Here is a 15,947-nt window from a genome sequence, read left to right on the forward strand (position 1 = left end):
TCTCAGTCTCCCTTTCTCTCTCTTCCTCTCTCAGGCTGACAATCGAGGCTGAATGTCTGCTGCAGCTGCAGAATTTCCCAATGGACACTCACTCCTGCCCTTTGGTTTTTTCCAGTTGTGAGTAGACATATTTTTAAAATAGTTTTAGAAAGCAAGTAGAGAAAGTCAGTAGAGTAAAACTCTTCTGGGGAGACCATCCTCCCTTTTAGCTACTTTTTTCACCTGATCTCCAATGATGCTTTTCCTGTCCCATTACCTATCATGCCCTGAAACATCCTCCCGCTCCTGGGCTAGCAGAGGTCTTCAGGAACAGATTCACAGCACCTCTGAGCTTCTCCTTAATTTGGGTGCATGGCTGGAAGTGATTAGTTCACTGACCTTGTGGTCACTCTAGACAGAATATATCCCTTCAGCTGGCAGACAAATGGCACCCGTCCTGCCTTGCATCTTCCCCCTTCTCCTGCTCTCTGAGGTGACAGCTCGGCTTTCCAGACCTCAGCCCAGAGTCAGGCTGCACCCTGCACCCAAGGCCATTGCAAAGGAGGGGTACTTAGACCTCCCCTCACAGTCCCCACTTGTCCATTCTCATCAGAGGAGAGGGCTGCTGATGTTGGCACATCTCCACTGGTAATTTTTCAGGAAGCAAAGGGAGATTCCTGTCCTCATATGTTGGTTGGAAATCTGATTTAGTCATCTTAGCTCGGGTTCACTTCTCCTGCTTCCCCTGCCACTGAAGAGATGCTGCTCACATGGCTCTGAAGGGTGCTGCAGAGGGGGGCAGCATGCTGAGGACATACCATCCCCTTGTCTCCCACCATCCCTTGTTCTTTGCTAATTAACGGTACATGCCATACATGCTTGATAATTAGAAACACACTTTCAGTAAGCTGCCAAGCTTTTACTCCTCTCCTCTGAGGAAATCTCTCGTAGGTGTCAAGGTCCCTGCTTCACAGGAGGTTTGTTTCTTTGTCAAGAAAGCCAGAGCCAGGAGAAGCCATGCTCTAGCCTGCAGGAGCCAGGTCTCCTTCTCCACGGAGAATGCCCCCTTCTTTTCCACACACAGACCAGCTCCCAGGGCGAGAGATACAGAGGTAGTCAGAGCAGCCACAGCCATGCTACCTCCCACGTTGGCAGCTTTGTATTCCTGGTGTGCTCATGCTTGGGAAGGGAAGGTAGTCAAGGAGTAGTGGATCCCCCGTGCTGCTCCAGGGAACTAAAACCCTTAAAGATTTAAGGCTGGGGGAGTCCTCTTACACCAACCCAAGTCTCATTCCAGCAGTGCAGTCCTTAGAAAGGCTCTGTTTCTAGCGTTGCTTTTCCTATCCCTAGGATTTGAAGTGGCCTGCAAGGGGAGATGCTGTCCCCAGGGATGCCTATGGGATACTAAACAAAAGGCATCAGAAATACCTGCCTGAACATTTCATGTTTACAAAACAGCTCAAGTGAGATGCCAGCGCTTTTGCTGTCAGGGTGGTGGATGAGGTGGAGGCACATGACCTACTCTTTCATTGACGTCCTTGCCCCTTTTCCCAGATGGCTACCCACGCGAGGAGATTGTCTATCGCTGGAGGCGCTACTCCATTGAAGTCTCTGACCAGCGCACTTGGAGGCTCTACCAGTTTGACTTCACGGGGCTGAGGAACACCTCAGAAGTTCTCAGGACTGGGGCAGGTGAGGCAATGGGAGACAGCCCACAGAAACAGCAGTGTGTTGGCAACCTCATGGGTGGCAAAGGAGTGATCAGACAGTTCCTCAGTGGTTGTTGGGGAAGGAACAGCACAGTTAGAGAAACGTAAGAATGAAGGGATGGACCTTTGCTAGAAGGAGTAGAAATGGTGGACATGAAGGGTGAGGGAAAGATGAAGCAGGGGTAGGCCAGAACCACCGACGTCTCTGAACTGTGGGGTGACAATGCGGATGTGAATGAACCTATCCCTAATTGAAGGGTCAGGAGGGAGAGGAGATGGAGCTCAGATCCCCTCTTGCTGCAGTATGCACATATTACGTGATTCCTGGGTGATGGTTATCATTGGAACAGGGATGGGGAAATCAGAACTTGCAGGTCTCAGTCTTTCCTTCTGTAAAGTTCTGTGTGGCTGATAACATCTGAGACAGAAGATGCCTTAAGAGACAGAAACAAGGCTGCATGTGTGAAGAAACCAGGGAATGGGCACCCTTCAGCTCCTCCTCCTCTTCATAGTAGCTCACATCCCCTTTCCTTCCCACAGCAAACTGAGGAGAGCTTATTTGGATTCCTGCAGGTGGGGCGAGCTCATATTTTTAAGCCCTCTGAAGCAAGCAAGTTCAGGTAGTGCTTCCACAACTCTGCAGAAAGTTGCTGTTGCCAACACTGGCAGCCAGCCTCTAAACAGGGTAGAAAGGCAGCACAAACTGGGACAAGAACTGGTGCAGTGAAAGTGTCTTGAATGCACCAGTGGCTGTCTGACATTTGTAACTCTCTTTTTTGGTAATTGCTTGCAAACTCCATCATAACCCTAGAGCTGTCGGGTGGCTTTCTTCCAATACTCACTAGGAGCCTCTGAAAATGAGGAAGAACCTCAGCTCTAAGTTGCTAAATGAGCAATTAGGATGTACAGCACCACATGCCTTTTCCAGGGACAGAACCAGAGTCTCAATGAAAAGAGACTGAAGAACATCTCCTTTGTCACAGCTCAGGTAGGTAGTTAGCAAGCCAGGCCATGTAGCCTGTTACAGCTAAATAGCTTCTATAGAAAAGAAACCCTTGCAGCAATCAGCTGAAGATGAATACTCTCTGTATAGTTTCTTCCCTGAAACTTTTCCAGACTGGATGATTTTCAGTGTGCTTGGACACACAGCCAGGCCAGTACAAATACAGCCCGGTGGACACACAGCCAGGCCAGTACAAATAGAGTCTGATGGACACACAGCCAGCCAGGCATATAGCCAGCTGGGCAACAGCAAAGTCAACTCTTAAATTAGTCACAAAGACATTAAGTCAGACAGCTACAGAGCCAGCCAGGCAGCCAGAGTCCACTAGCCACAAAACCAGTTAGCCAGCCACAATGCCAGTGAGCCACCAAACCTACTCTGCCAGCCACACAGCTACCAATGAAGCTAACAATCTGGGCAGCCACAAAGCCAGCCACAAAACCAGCTAGCCAGGCACTTAAAACAACAAGAAAACCTCATCAGAAACACTAAAAATTCTGAAAGTTTGCTGGGTTTTGTGTTTTAGGAAGCTGCATGCTGTGATTCCAATGTCTCTGTTGCTTTTTCCTAGGGGAGTACATGGTGATGACAGTTTCTTTTGACCTAAGTAGACGTATGGGTTATTTTGCCATTCAGACCTACATTCCCTGCATCCTGACTGTTGTTCTTTCCTGGGTTTCCTTCTGGATCAAGAGAGACTCTACACCTGCCAGGACATCTCTGGGTAAGAGACAGGTTGTTGCATGTGTGATACTTGTTGAACTCTGCAAGGCTAGCAGATCGGCAATGTTGGAGTACAAAATCTCCTAAAGCACTTTGCCATTTTCTAGCATTATTCCGCTTACTGGAGAGCAGTCCACTCCTCCATCTTTCTGTTTATAACACTATCATCAAGCTCAACTGAATGTTGAAGCGGTGCTGGCTTGGACCACTGGATTATTTCAGGATAGTACAACATTCTCGTATCTTGATCTGAGACCTGAACACAGCCTTTTCCAAGCTGACAATGTCATGTTCTTATGCACTGAAAGGGAGAGGGAAGAGGTGAGCTGTGGCATTGCAATACTGGCCAAAGGGCTCCTGCACATGCATGTGCTCTCATGCATTTCCTCATGACTCAGTGTAGGCAGGGCCAGGAGTGAAGGTGGTAGTTTAAAACACAGTGTCACCATCATTTCAGCAAAGTCCCTGAGGCATGCCACTCCAGCAGACATGCTCTGGAGCAGAGGATCATGCCAAGGGACCGTGGCTCAGTGCCAGGTCCTGCACTTGGGTCACAACAGTCCCACGCAGCGCTACAGGCTTGAGGCAGAGTGGCTGGAAAGCGGCCTGGTAGAAAAGGACGTGGGCGTATTGGTCAACAGCCAGCTGAACAGGAGCCAGCCCTGTGCCCAGGTGGCCACGGGGGCCAGCAGCAGCCTGGCTGGTGTCAGGAACAGTGTGGCCAGCAGGGCCAGGGCAGTGCCCGTCCCCCTGTGCTGGGCCCTGGTGAGGCCGCCCCTCGAATCCTGTGTTCAGCTTTGGGCCCCTCACTGCCAGGGGGACGTGGAGGGGCTGGAGCGTGTCCAGAGCCGGGCAGGGGCTGGGGCAGGGGCTGGGGCACGAGGCTGATGGGGGGCGGCTGAGGGGACTGGGGGGGCTGGTCTGGAGAGGAGGCGGCTCAGGGGGGCGCTGACCGCTCTCTGCAGCTCCCTGGCAGGGGCTGTAGGCAGGGGGGTCGGTCTGTTCCCCCAGGTAATGAGCGACAGGACAAGAGGAAACAGCCTTAAGTTGCACCAGGGGAGGTTTAGATTGGATGTTAGGAAATTTTTTTCACTGAAAGGGTTATCAAGCATTGGAACAGGCTGCCCAGGGAAGTGGAAGAATCACCATTCCTGGATGTATGTAAAACACATGTAGATGCAGTGCTTAGGGATATTGTTTAGTGATGGACTTGGTAGTGTTAGGTTAATGGTTGGACTTGATGATCTTAGAGGTCTTTTGCAACCTAAATGGTCCTGTGATTCTATTTATGATTCTTCAAGGTCTCAGTGTAGGACTAGTGACATGAAGATTATAGGGTAATGAACAAAGTTGCTGGGCTATATCCATAGAGTACCAAGCTCTGGCAGGATGTGGAACCCTGTAGGCCTTTCTCTGTCATTCACCCCACAGAGGGAGCTCAGGATGTGGCAACAGCTCTGCCTATTGTTTAGATTTTCTCAGCAACTGCAGTGGCTCTTTGAGGTAGGAAAATGCTTATGTTGATTGAATTCTTCGCCGATAGGCACTAAAGAGATCTACAAATCTTGGATGCACTTTGGCTGTATCTGCATTTTACAGCAAGCTCTGCTTCCCAGCGCTGTCCTTCCCATCAATGCCACTGACTTTCCCTTTAATTTGAGGTAGCATTCCCAGCCCTGCCTGCAGACCTCTTGTGGGGAGAGGAAAGGTGAGGGACCATCAGCATCAAGCAAGGTATTCGCAGCCCATTCATTCTGACCCTCTCTCCCCACCTTCCAAACAAAATCAATTTCTTTGGTGCCCATGGAGAGAGCAGGAGGAGGAGTGGGGTGTCATTTCCAGTTGAGGGTACACCATAGTCCATGGCTGGGAAAGGAACGAACAGCAAGAGGCAAAATGTTCTGCATGGCTGACACCCACTGCAGTGGTGGTCTCAAAACACAAAGGAAAGTTTCCCTAGGCAGGGGAGGCCCTCTCTGTGGGAAGAGACCTTAGCTCATCGAGAGTAATGAATTCTCTCCACAGCCCGTTGTACTTCATACAAATGATCCCTAGTACATTTCAAGCACGCCAGCCTACATTAGGGGGATGTAAACTGGACCAGTTCCATTGGCATTTCAAATATACAGGAAGTCACATCATATCTGCTAATGCAAATACAGTAGGAAAATATGAAAATCTCTTGCCATGCTCCCACCCAGAGCCATAGGGGTGGCAGGTGGATCTAGATGAATGCTAGAGAAGGAGAAACGGGTAGAGTTCCTGCTTCTTCTCCACAGCTTAAAAAGCAATGGATGAGATCACAATACCAACTCTTGCAGCTGATCCTTTGTTGGCTCATGATACTTTACCTCTGGAAACAGGTCTGTGAGCATTATTGCTGCTGCAAAAACAATTCCAAGCCACGTTCAAGTCAAAAGAGATTTCTTATCATCTCCTACCCACTTGCCCTCTATGTCAAAAACCTGATAGATTGTGAAGAGCTGTCTCTGAAGAATAGCCACAAGTGGGTTGAAAGCTTATGGGTAAGAATTAAGAGATGAAGGCAACAAAGGGAACCTTGTTGTTGGTTTTTAACTGCAGGCTGCCCAATCAAGGGTTGCCCGTTGACAAAGCCTTCTTACTCCAGCTACAGGAGGCATTGTGCTCGCAGGCTGTCATCCTGCTGGGGGACTTCAACCACCCCAACATCTGCTGGGAAGGTAGCACAGCAAGCTGTAGGCAATCCAGGAGACTCCTGGAATGCATGGAGGATAACTTCTTAAGCCAGGTAGTAGACAGCCCTACCAGAGGGGATCCAATGCTGTACTTGATGGCCACCAATGCAAGTGAGCTAACTGGTGACATCAACATTGGAGGCAGCCTGGGCTGCAGCTGTCATGCACTGGTGGAGTTTGGGCAGTGTCCCTATACTCCTCCCAGGATACCTGTCCCCACTTCCACTGCCTGTGCATTTCCTTCTTGCACTTTAGTTTGACCGGCAGGTCTTGACTAATCCATGCTGGTCTCTTGTCTTCCTTTCCTGATTTCTTACACCTGGGGAATGAGAGCTCTTACACTCTATGAAGAGTGTCCTTAAAGATTTGCCGTCTCTGTTCTTCTTCCTTGTCCCTGAGGGCAGTTTCCCAGGGCGTCCTACTGACATAACTCCTGGAAAAACTAGAAGTTTGATTTCCTAAAAATTCAGGGTCCTGACTTTACTCTTCACCTGAACCATATTCCTCAGGACTGCCAACTCCAAAGGTATGTCTTTCTTTTGGACTCTCCTCCCATCATCAAGCAGTTGTTCCTGTGTACAGCCTTAAGCACAGTCCAAGTTCCCCACTCCTCTGCCAGTCTACACTGATGGCCTGTGTGACACCTGGGTTTTGAACAGCTTTTTTTCCATAGAGCATTGTCAGAGGGCACCTCAAGACCAGCATCTGGCTGAGCAGAGCAAAAATGGGATCAGACAACTAGAGGAATTTCTCTTCTACAGGACAGGGGAAATGTGGATATTACAGGGACTGAATGCATGTAGAAGACAGAAGTGCTCCTCTTCATTACTTAATCCAGCTATTTTCTCTCTTAGGTATTACGACTGTGCTAACAATGACCACCCTGAGTACCATCTCCCGCAAGCACCTTCCCCGTGTTTCCTATATCACAGCCATGGACCTCTTTGTCTCTGTGTGCTTCATCTTCGTCTTTGCAGCTCTCATGGAGTACGCTACACTCAACTACCTGGTGGGAAACAAGAAACCACTTGAGCACAACAACAGGAAAGCCAGGCTGGTAGGTCAAAGGGGCCAGCAGAAGTGGATGCTGTTAGAACCCCAAGCTATTTGGAAATATCCCTCCTGAGCCTGTACTAGAAACTGCTGACAAGGTTTAGTGCCTGACCCATACTGTGTTCATAAGGTCCTCAAACCACTCTGTGTGCTGGGTCTGACCACTTGAAAGGTGAGACACAACGATAAAAAGCAGCTGAGGGTCCCATAAAACAAGGAGGTCCCTGTCAGAGCCAGGCACCCTGTGTTCTCTCCAGAATTGCTGGGCAGCTCATCAGTGGTTTAGGATGACTCACATGACCAAATGTAAATGTCCACTTTAAGACAGGGTGGCCTAAAGCCAGATTCTTCCACTTGTACCGGTTTGATCTCTGTGGGTTACAGAGGTATCTTAGGTCACAGAAATGCAGAAACCTACTTTCTTTTGTGGTCTGTCCATCAGAAGACCTCCAGAGTGTGGGGATAGTGAACCCAGAGTGGTCATCATCCTCTTCAGATCTGCCCACGCTCACGGCAGGTACTTCTGACACATCAGCTGAAACAGGCTTCTGAATTGGGACAGAACTGAAACCAGAAAAGACAGATCTCTTCTGTGCCAGCCTCATTTCCCAGCACAGGTGGAGAGAGCTCTTCCATGATGCTGACGATATGCCTTTTATTCCTGGGCCAAGAGGTTATGAGTCACACACAGCCTTTCCTCAGCTTTTTTCCAGCAGCTGACAGCAATCAGAAGACACATCTGGACTGTGTGCCATGTCTTCAGAGACAGCTGAGCTCAGGGGAGTGAGAGAAAAGGCTAGCACAGCTGAAACTAAACAGGTTCTGTTTCTGCACTGAAGATTAGTGAAAGAGATGGGGAATCAGAGCAATTAGATCTTTGCTGAGTAAAGCTATGCCCTAGGGTGCCAGGGAGGAAACTCACAGTCATGCAGGGACCTGACAGTACCCACAGTAGGCCAAGGTGGTGATTTACAACTGATGCAGAGATGGGGGATGATCAGTCATCCCTTGCCACTGAACTGTATCTATGCTATGAACTTATCTATTGCCGATTGGATGGGTTTTGATGTCTAGAACATATTTTCTTGCCTTTCCCTTCCCTTTGTTCCACCTACCCCTCCTCATTACAGCCGCCTGCTGGTGCACAGGTGATGCCATCCTTTACCACTATCAACATCAACAACATCATGCACTGGCCCCCAGAGATAGAGGAGGATGACGATGAAGAACCTGGCTCCCCGTGCCTGGAAGGAAAGGAATGTGAGAGGTTCTTCTGTTGCATTGAAGACTGTCAGACAGGAATGTGGCGGGAGGGGAGGGTCCGCATTCACATCTCCCGCCTGGACTCCTACTCTCGCGTCTTCTTCCCCACCGCCTTCCTGCTCTTCAACATTGTCTACTGGATTGCCTATCTCTATCTCTAGCCATTCTTCGTCCTCAGCTGGAATGGACTGGAGACCAGCAAGATGGGCTTCTCAAGGAGCACAGAAAACAGCATCTCTTCTGTTGTAGTTGATTGTCAGCCTGAACAATCCAACCTGGCGATTCCCTCCTCCTGCTCTCTCATCTCTTCTAAGAAGAACCAGACAGCTTTTTTTTTTAGCCTTCTAACATATCTTTTTAGAAAATCTAGCCTTCCCAAACAACTCCCTCTCCAGTACCACCAGCATTTTACTCCTTGTAAGATTGCCCAAAAATGTCCTATTCCCATCTCAAACATTAGGGATTTTGTCAAAAACAAAAACCTTAATGTGTTTCATTTTTCCATCCAATCCCACTTGAAATTTCCATGGAAAGTGATGGAAAATAGAGTTTTCTGCATAGTTATTAAGACTGCAAAGGAAATAAAGTAGATCTTAAAACTTCTGCACAACTTCCACCAGAATAGACTTTGTGGAGTGCTAGAGGTTTGGAAAGGTCAGAAGGAAAGAAACATGAAAGAGGGTAGCACTACAGCTTTTCTGCAGTAGCTGGGCTTGGCTAAAATGTTTTGACCCTGCCCAGAAAGCTGGAAGTGGCACTAACAATGATGGAATAGCTACAAGCCTCTACGAGCTCCCCATACAGAATCTGTGGAGCATCCCTCATGGATCACTCTACTAGTACTAAGTTGCACCCAAGGCATCCACCCACTAAGGCATTGTTGAGTCTCATCAGATGGTGGGAAAAAGCACTTCACAAATTTCAAAGGCCCATCTGCCTTACTGGAGCAGACTCTTCAGGGCCCACGGTGACATTCTGCTTTGTGATCAGGATTGAAGCAGGCTTACGTTGGCCGTAGCCAAAAGAGGGAGAAAGTTCTTATGCTTCAAAGACCAGAAGCAGTCACAAGAGCCCATTGTGAGGCAGCTTGCTTTGGCCTCTCTCATGTAAGCTGATCCCTATTGTATCATGCATTATAGCAGGGCAACGACACTTGTTAAAACCATCAGATCTGTGCTTGGTAGTAGGTGCTAACCTGAGAAAGGAGTACTAGAAAAGGTAATACAACCAGCTACCAGCATGGCACCTACCAGTGGTGGGGAGAGAGCGTTCCTGCAGCTCAAATGTGTTTCCTTACTTCTTTTTTTTTCATAATTACGTAAAAAAAGACTTCACTAAAACTGTACGGCTTCTCCCAGCCACCACCACCACTTGGCCCTTTTCTTCCCAAATTCAGGAAGCTGAGTGAGTCATCCTTGGTAGATTTCAGCAAGGTCAGACATAGTAAGATGGTTCCCTATGGTCCATCTTAAAGGGACAGAAAAATGCATAATACAGTCTCAACTGGGAAAAAACTGCATAAGGTAGAAGAGGAAACTCAGGCCCAAGGTCCATAATGTGTAAATCAGTTGCCAACTGCTGATGTGCCCCACAGCACGATTGTGAAAAGCACTGTGACATTAATAGTTACTTACTGTGTAAATTACAAACAAACAAAAAAATCTTTTTAAACCCAGCATGTTTTAGAAACAGTACTTAAAAGGTTTTTCATGAGGAGAAAGTTGGCAGGGCTGCAGAGAAAAAGTTGGGAACAGCTCACAGGACAGCTAACAGGGGCAGGTGGTTTTACGTATTCTTAGAAAGCAATTTGATGTGGTTAAAAGATGGATTTTGACACTGTTAAATCTGATCAGAGTAATGAAGTGTCATGTTTAATTCATTCATAAATACAGCCCTACCTGGGTGCCAGAAGAACAGCTAGGGCACCTAATTAAGTATACAATAGTACAACACTCAGCTAAGTATAACCTAATGGGGTCAGACCAGCATAGCTCTGGAAGGAGAAATTGTGCCTGTCTAACCTGTTACAGTTCTTTTTTAAAATACCAAGTAAGAGATAAAGGTTACCCAGAAGCATAATTTGCTTAGCTACTACAGCTTTTGAAAGGATGGAAAGAAATTATGGCGGGTGGTTCTGAGGAAATTGATTTAGCAAAAGAATTATTAAGGAGGTTCTAATTAAAGGAAATTAACTGAGGAGAGAGGAAAAAAGAATTGTTAAGGAGGTTCTAATTAGAGGAAATTAATGTTTTAGAGAGAAAGACGCAGAGAGGGAGAAGTCTAAGAAAAGAATAAAAACAACTTCCAGACAAGGAGAGCTGCTGGGTGACAGTGCTGACTCCCAGCCAAGCGGGTTGATGTTCTGCTCCTGATAGCAAAGTGCTATTAGATGTAGCAACAGAAAAACCTCCTATGACTCAACCATACACCGACAGGGAGCTGGATTAAACAGGGTCCTGTGATCTCTGTGGGGAGCCAAAAGGAAAGAGCATCCTAGATTAAAACTGGTTCACACGACAGACTCTGAGTGAAGCGTGTCTTCACATGTCAGAAGGCAGCTGTTAGCACATGGGAGAGGGCACCCTGGTGGCAAACCAGGGCCCGTGCCAAATACACGCTTATTAACAGTACACTGGCACAAAAGGCGTGTAGGCAATATAGGCTGCAGCAAACACGGGCAGCAAAATTTGGAAGGGGAGCATCTGAGAAAGGGAAGCATCCGAGAAAGGGATGGCGGAAGGGAAAATTTAACATCCATGTGCAAAGGAGTCCAAACATCTGCAATTTGCTTAGCTTCAAAGCACTTAGGAGCCTTGATGGACACAGATGATTATCATGGGCATCAGAGTACAGACTTAAGCCCTGAGAGCAGCAGCTTGTTGAAATTAGACCTTTTACAGAATCAGCCAAGAGAGAAGCAGAGTGTACAAGAGGCCTAAGAGGATGACAGAGACTTGGGCAAAGTAGACTTGAAAGATTATATGATTTCACCAAAAAAAGATAAAGCCAACACACAGCTAGGTAATTTAACCAATGATGGAGGATTTGACAGTGGAAAATAGCCTAGCGTGGGCTGGAGCACAAGGAAGCTGATTACTAAGGCTGAGGAAGGAGGAGGGAGGGGGCTTTTTGACTTAGGGAAATCTGTGCCCATCATAAATAGCTCAATAAGTAAAGGCATGCACAAATTCAATCATGTTTTTAAGTTTCTACAGTATCTCAAAAAAAGAAAGCTAAGAAAAGCCAGAAAGAAAAATCCGCCATTTTTTCTAATTACTTTGCAAAGAGCCAGTTCCCTGAAAAAAGGTGTGCCTGCTATCAGCAGGGAATCCAGGGCACAGAGACATCCAGTAATTGTGTGTGGCCCCACTGGGCAAGGCAGTGGGAGCCAAACCCCACTGGTCCCCTCCTAGATGAGCATAAACCACCTGCCCTTCCCTGCACCCTGTAATTTCTGCCATCATGCTGGAGTGGGTTATGGTCCGCAGTGTCTTTCAGCCCAGGACAGCTGCTGCCTTTTCACCAGCGTCTGACTAGGTCAGTCCAGGGGATGCAGCCTGAGAACATGGGGCTGAGCAGTGCCACACCAGGCAGGAGGGACAGACACTTGGGTGGCTGCAAGGCACCTGGGTGGATGCACTGCCTCCTCCTCTCTCACAGGTTTCAGCTTTCTTCCCCATCCAGAAACTTGGTGGAGGAGCCACGTACAGCCACCGTCACAGGCCAAGTTGGCACTGGGCTTCCCTCACCTTCTCTGTCCCCTTCCCAGGGATGAGGGAGTCATGTTCCCACCCCTGGCGCCTACAGAGGACCTCTGACAAACAGCTGCTTCGTGACAAGTTTCCTTGCTAGTGGCCCAAGAGTGCCTAATGGCGGCTCTCATGGGTGATCCCATAGCAGAACACACATCCCAAGTTAGTGAACTTTGCTGTGAATCTGGTCAGTTCCACCTCTTACTGGACAATCATCTCCACAACTTCCAGGCTGAAGTGGACTATGAACTCATCCACTGTATCTGCCTTTAAGCTCCACTCCAACCTATGGGCACCCCCTGTGGACAATATGTACTGTTTCAAATGCCTTGAAAACTTCAAGCAGGACTATAACTTTTGTGCTGTGGATCAGAAAAAGCTCTCCTTCCAGCAGTGCCACAAGTCCAGCCTTCTAGTAAGAAACCTGTTGGACAAGCTGATTGTCTTCTGTACTTTCAAGGCAGCATGTCAGCAGACAATGCAGTGGTGTGAACTAGAAGCTCATCTGCAGAACAGGTGTCCTGGTTTCAAGAAATACAAATCTGAACTACAGCAGAAAAAGAATCCCATTTCCAGAGGGAAGGAACATCCCCCACACCCAAGGGTCCAGAGGTACCAAGTGGAGGATCATTGCTTGTAGCAGAAAGCTCCACAGCTGCTGTGGTATCACTAGGGTCTGCAAAGCCTGGACTAGTTAATCCAGCTTTTGAGACTGAAGAAGACCTTCCTCAGACAGTTAGTCTTATGGCTGAAATGAACACAACTGAAATTCACTGAGAAGACCTGGAAGAAGCTGAGTATGAAAATAGCTGAGGGTAAAGTCAGCCCAATAGGAAAAACTTGCTGAGAAAGCCTTGAGAGATTCTGTCATTGCTGCAGATGGAAGAATAGCACCTGGGGACCATATTCTTGAGGTGAATGGTGTCAACATCAGCAGTGTGACTCACTGCCAAGCTGTCTCTCTGTGCTACCCAGGGCTCAGTACTGGGGCCCAGTATTGGGGCCGGTCCTGTTTAATATCTTTATCAATGACCTGGATGAGGGGATCAAATGCACCTTCAGTACATTTGCAGATGACATCAAGGTGAAAGGGGGAAGCGTTGATCTGTTGGAGGGCAGGAGGCCCTGCAGAGGGATCTGGGCAGGCTGGGCCGAGGCCAGCTGTGGGGGGTTCAACCTGACTCAGGGCACAACAGCCCCACACAGTGCTACAGGCTGGGGGCAGGGGGCTGGGAAGGTGCCTGGCAGAGAAGGACCCAGGGGTGCTGGTCCAATGAATATAAGCCAGCAGTGTGGCCAGCCAAGAAGGCCAACAGCAGCCTGGCTGGTGTCAGGAACAGTGTGGCCAGCAGGGCCAGGGCAGTGCCCGTCCCCCTGTGCTGGGCCCTGGTGAGGCCGCCCCTCGAATCCTGTGTTCAGCTTTGGGCCCCTCACTGCCAGGGGGACGTGGAGGGGCTGGAGCGTGTCCAGAGCCGGGCAGGGGCTGGGGCAGGGGCTGATGGGGGGCGGCTGAGGGGACTGGGGGGGCTGGTCTGGAGAAGAGGAGGCTCAGGGGATACAGCTGCCTGAAAGGAGGTTGTAGCAATGTGGGTGTTGGTCTCATCTCCCAAGTGACAAATAATAGGACAAGAGGAAATGGCCTCAAGTTGCACCACGGGAGGTTTAGATTGGATATGAGGAAAAAATTCTTCAGTGAAAGGGTTGTCAAGCATTGGAACAGGCTGCCCAGGGAAGTGGTTGAGTCACCACCCCTGGAGGTATTTAAAAGACATGTAGATGTGGTGCTTAGGGACATGGTTTAGTGATGGACTTGGCAGTGCTAGTTTTAACAGTTGGACTTGATGATCTTAAGGGTCTTTGCCAGCCTAAATGGTTCAACGAGTATGATTCTAACATGAGGCTAATGATGGGGACTGGAAACAATGATCTCGGCATTTAAGTATTATGGCTTTTGCTTAGAAGGTGGGAGGAAATCAGGAAAAAGGTTAATTGCTCATTTCTCTGTCTCCAATTCCTAGCCTTCCCCTCCAAATTATGCCATGTAAGGGACCATTTTTAGATTGTATGCACTTCAGGGCAGAGACTCTCTTACTGTGTGTTTGTACAGGGGCTAGTGCATTAGGGCTTGATCCTTAACTGAGATTTCTGGATGCTACTTATTATAGATAATAAACAACAGTGTGGACTACCCATCTTCAACACCACTGTCTATCCACACCTTGAAAGAAGGCTAAAAATTGCTCCCCACACCCCTCCTGATGGGCTTACTGGAGTTGGTTAATATTTTTATTTCCCCAGAGAAAAATATCTTGTTGGAAAGTAGGGGAAAATGTTGGTCTGGTATTTTTGGAATGAGTGGGGGATTTTTCTGATTTTTTTTTTTAAGAAAGAAGTTGTTTCAACTCAACACTGCTCAGCAGCAATCTCTTATCATTTAAAATAATTTCTAATGCAACAGAAACCCTTGGTCCCCTCAGACTGATACCATTGTAAAGAAAACATCAATGTTTCCCCAGGTGTTTTGGGGTGGGCAAGGGGTGGCATTAGTATTTGGTGGACTTCATTTTGGTCTTTCTGCTCTCCATCATAATAATGGTGACTTTTGAGGTGATCATAACCAAAAGGACAATTGTAGCTCTGAAGAACCCCCCCACCAAGAACCACCCAGCCTCCTGTCCCCAAACCGCACAGAGAAGCAAAGAGCAGCAGTGCCTGCGCAGCTGCCCAATCCCGCCTTAGGCCCACACAGCCACATGTGTGAAACCTTACCCTTTGCTCTTTCGCAAAAGCATTCATTAGTCATGCCTGATGCGCTGGAGAAATTAATTGGCTTCTTGCTATCCACCCCCCTGCAAATGCTGTCTCCTTCCCTCAGCGCTGACTCCCTCCTCACACGCTGCACAGCTCCATCAGCCTTGAAGCACCCCTAAAATCTCTCCTACACATCCAGTTTACTGAGGGAAGGGAGGATCGATGCTAATGAAAAAGCTGCCTCCCAACCCTCGAAACAGCACAACATCGTCCTAATACAGCAAGAATCCCACAAGGCCTGTCTGAGGACAATCCTCTGGCCCGAAAGGCTCCTCCGCCACCCACATGAGCTTCGTGAATCTGCAGGGGGATGCGGCCCCGCCATAGCCTCGCCTCACCCACGACATGGAAGAGAGCTCAGCCATCTCCAAGAGGCAGCCGCCCACGCTACCTCCCGCCCCCTTATGTTATCTCTTTCTCTGGTGATTTTTCTTATGGGTTTCGCCCTGCCCCTCAGCCCATCCCGGGGTTTCCCTGACACACGAAGGCCCCAGCCGCCCACCCGCGCCCGGCCCCGAGCAGCTTTTCCCGCGCATGCGCGGCGCGCGCCACCACAGCCCCCGCCCCGTCACCGTGGAAACCATAAGGCCGCGGCGCCATCTCTGCCGTGACCCCCCTTCCTTTCCCGCGCCCGGGCCGGCGGCAGGCGCCGCTTTTGTCACCGAGCGGGGCACTGGTGCCTGAGGGGGCCGGGGGGCCGTGTGCCTCGGGGGAGAGGGCTCCCCTCCCCGCTCAGGGGAGAAGCTCCCTGCAGGCACAGTTCACACCAACACGGAACGGGAAAACCGCCCTCCTGCACACTTTATATCCCTTCAGGCTCTGACAGTTCCCAAAATGTTAAAAACGTGATGGGCGGGCGGAGGGAGAAGAGAAAGTTATATTAAGTCGTCACTTATTATATTCCTAAAATGCATTTGTTATAATTTGTCTTCCCCTT

At 48.8% G+C, this 15,947-nt stretch overlaps 1 protein-coding gene across 1 annotated transcript in view; it reads left to right on the forward strand.

The window, feature by feature from the left end:
* GABRE (gamma-aminobutyric acid type A receptor subunit epsilon) overlaps window positions 1–11,902 on the forward strand; it is a 39,370-nt gene extending 27,468 nt beyond the window's left edge. The window contains exons 5-9 of the mRNA XM_037408421.1: window positions 35–117; window positions 1,534–1,671; window positions 3,263–3,415; window positions 6,986–7,188; window positions 8,315–11,902. Of these exons, the coding sequence (XP_037264318.1) occupies window positions 35–117; window positions 1,534–1,671; window positions 3,263–3,415; window positions 6,986–7,188; window positions 8,315–8,608 (871 nt within the window). The 3' untranslated portion in view covers window positions 8,609–11,902. The remainder of the gene's footprint in view (window positions 1–34; window positions 118–1,533; window positions 1,672–3,262; window positions 3,416–6,985; window positions 7,189–8,314) is intronic.
* The last annotated feature ends 4,045 nt before the right edge of the window (window positions 11,903–15,947 follow it).

The sequence above is a fragment of the Falco rusticolus genome, chromosome 14 (genome assembly GCF_015220075.1).
Source record: "Falco rusticolus isolate bFalRus1 chromosome 14, bFalRus1.pri, whole genome shotgun sequence".
NCBI classification, from domain to species: Eukaryota; Metazoa; Chordata; class Aves; order Falconiformes; family Falconidae; genus Falco; species Falco rusticolus.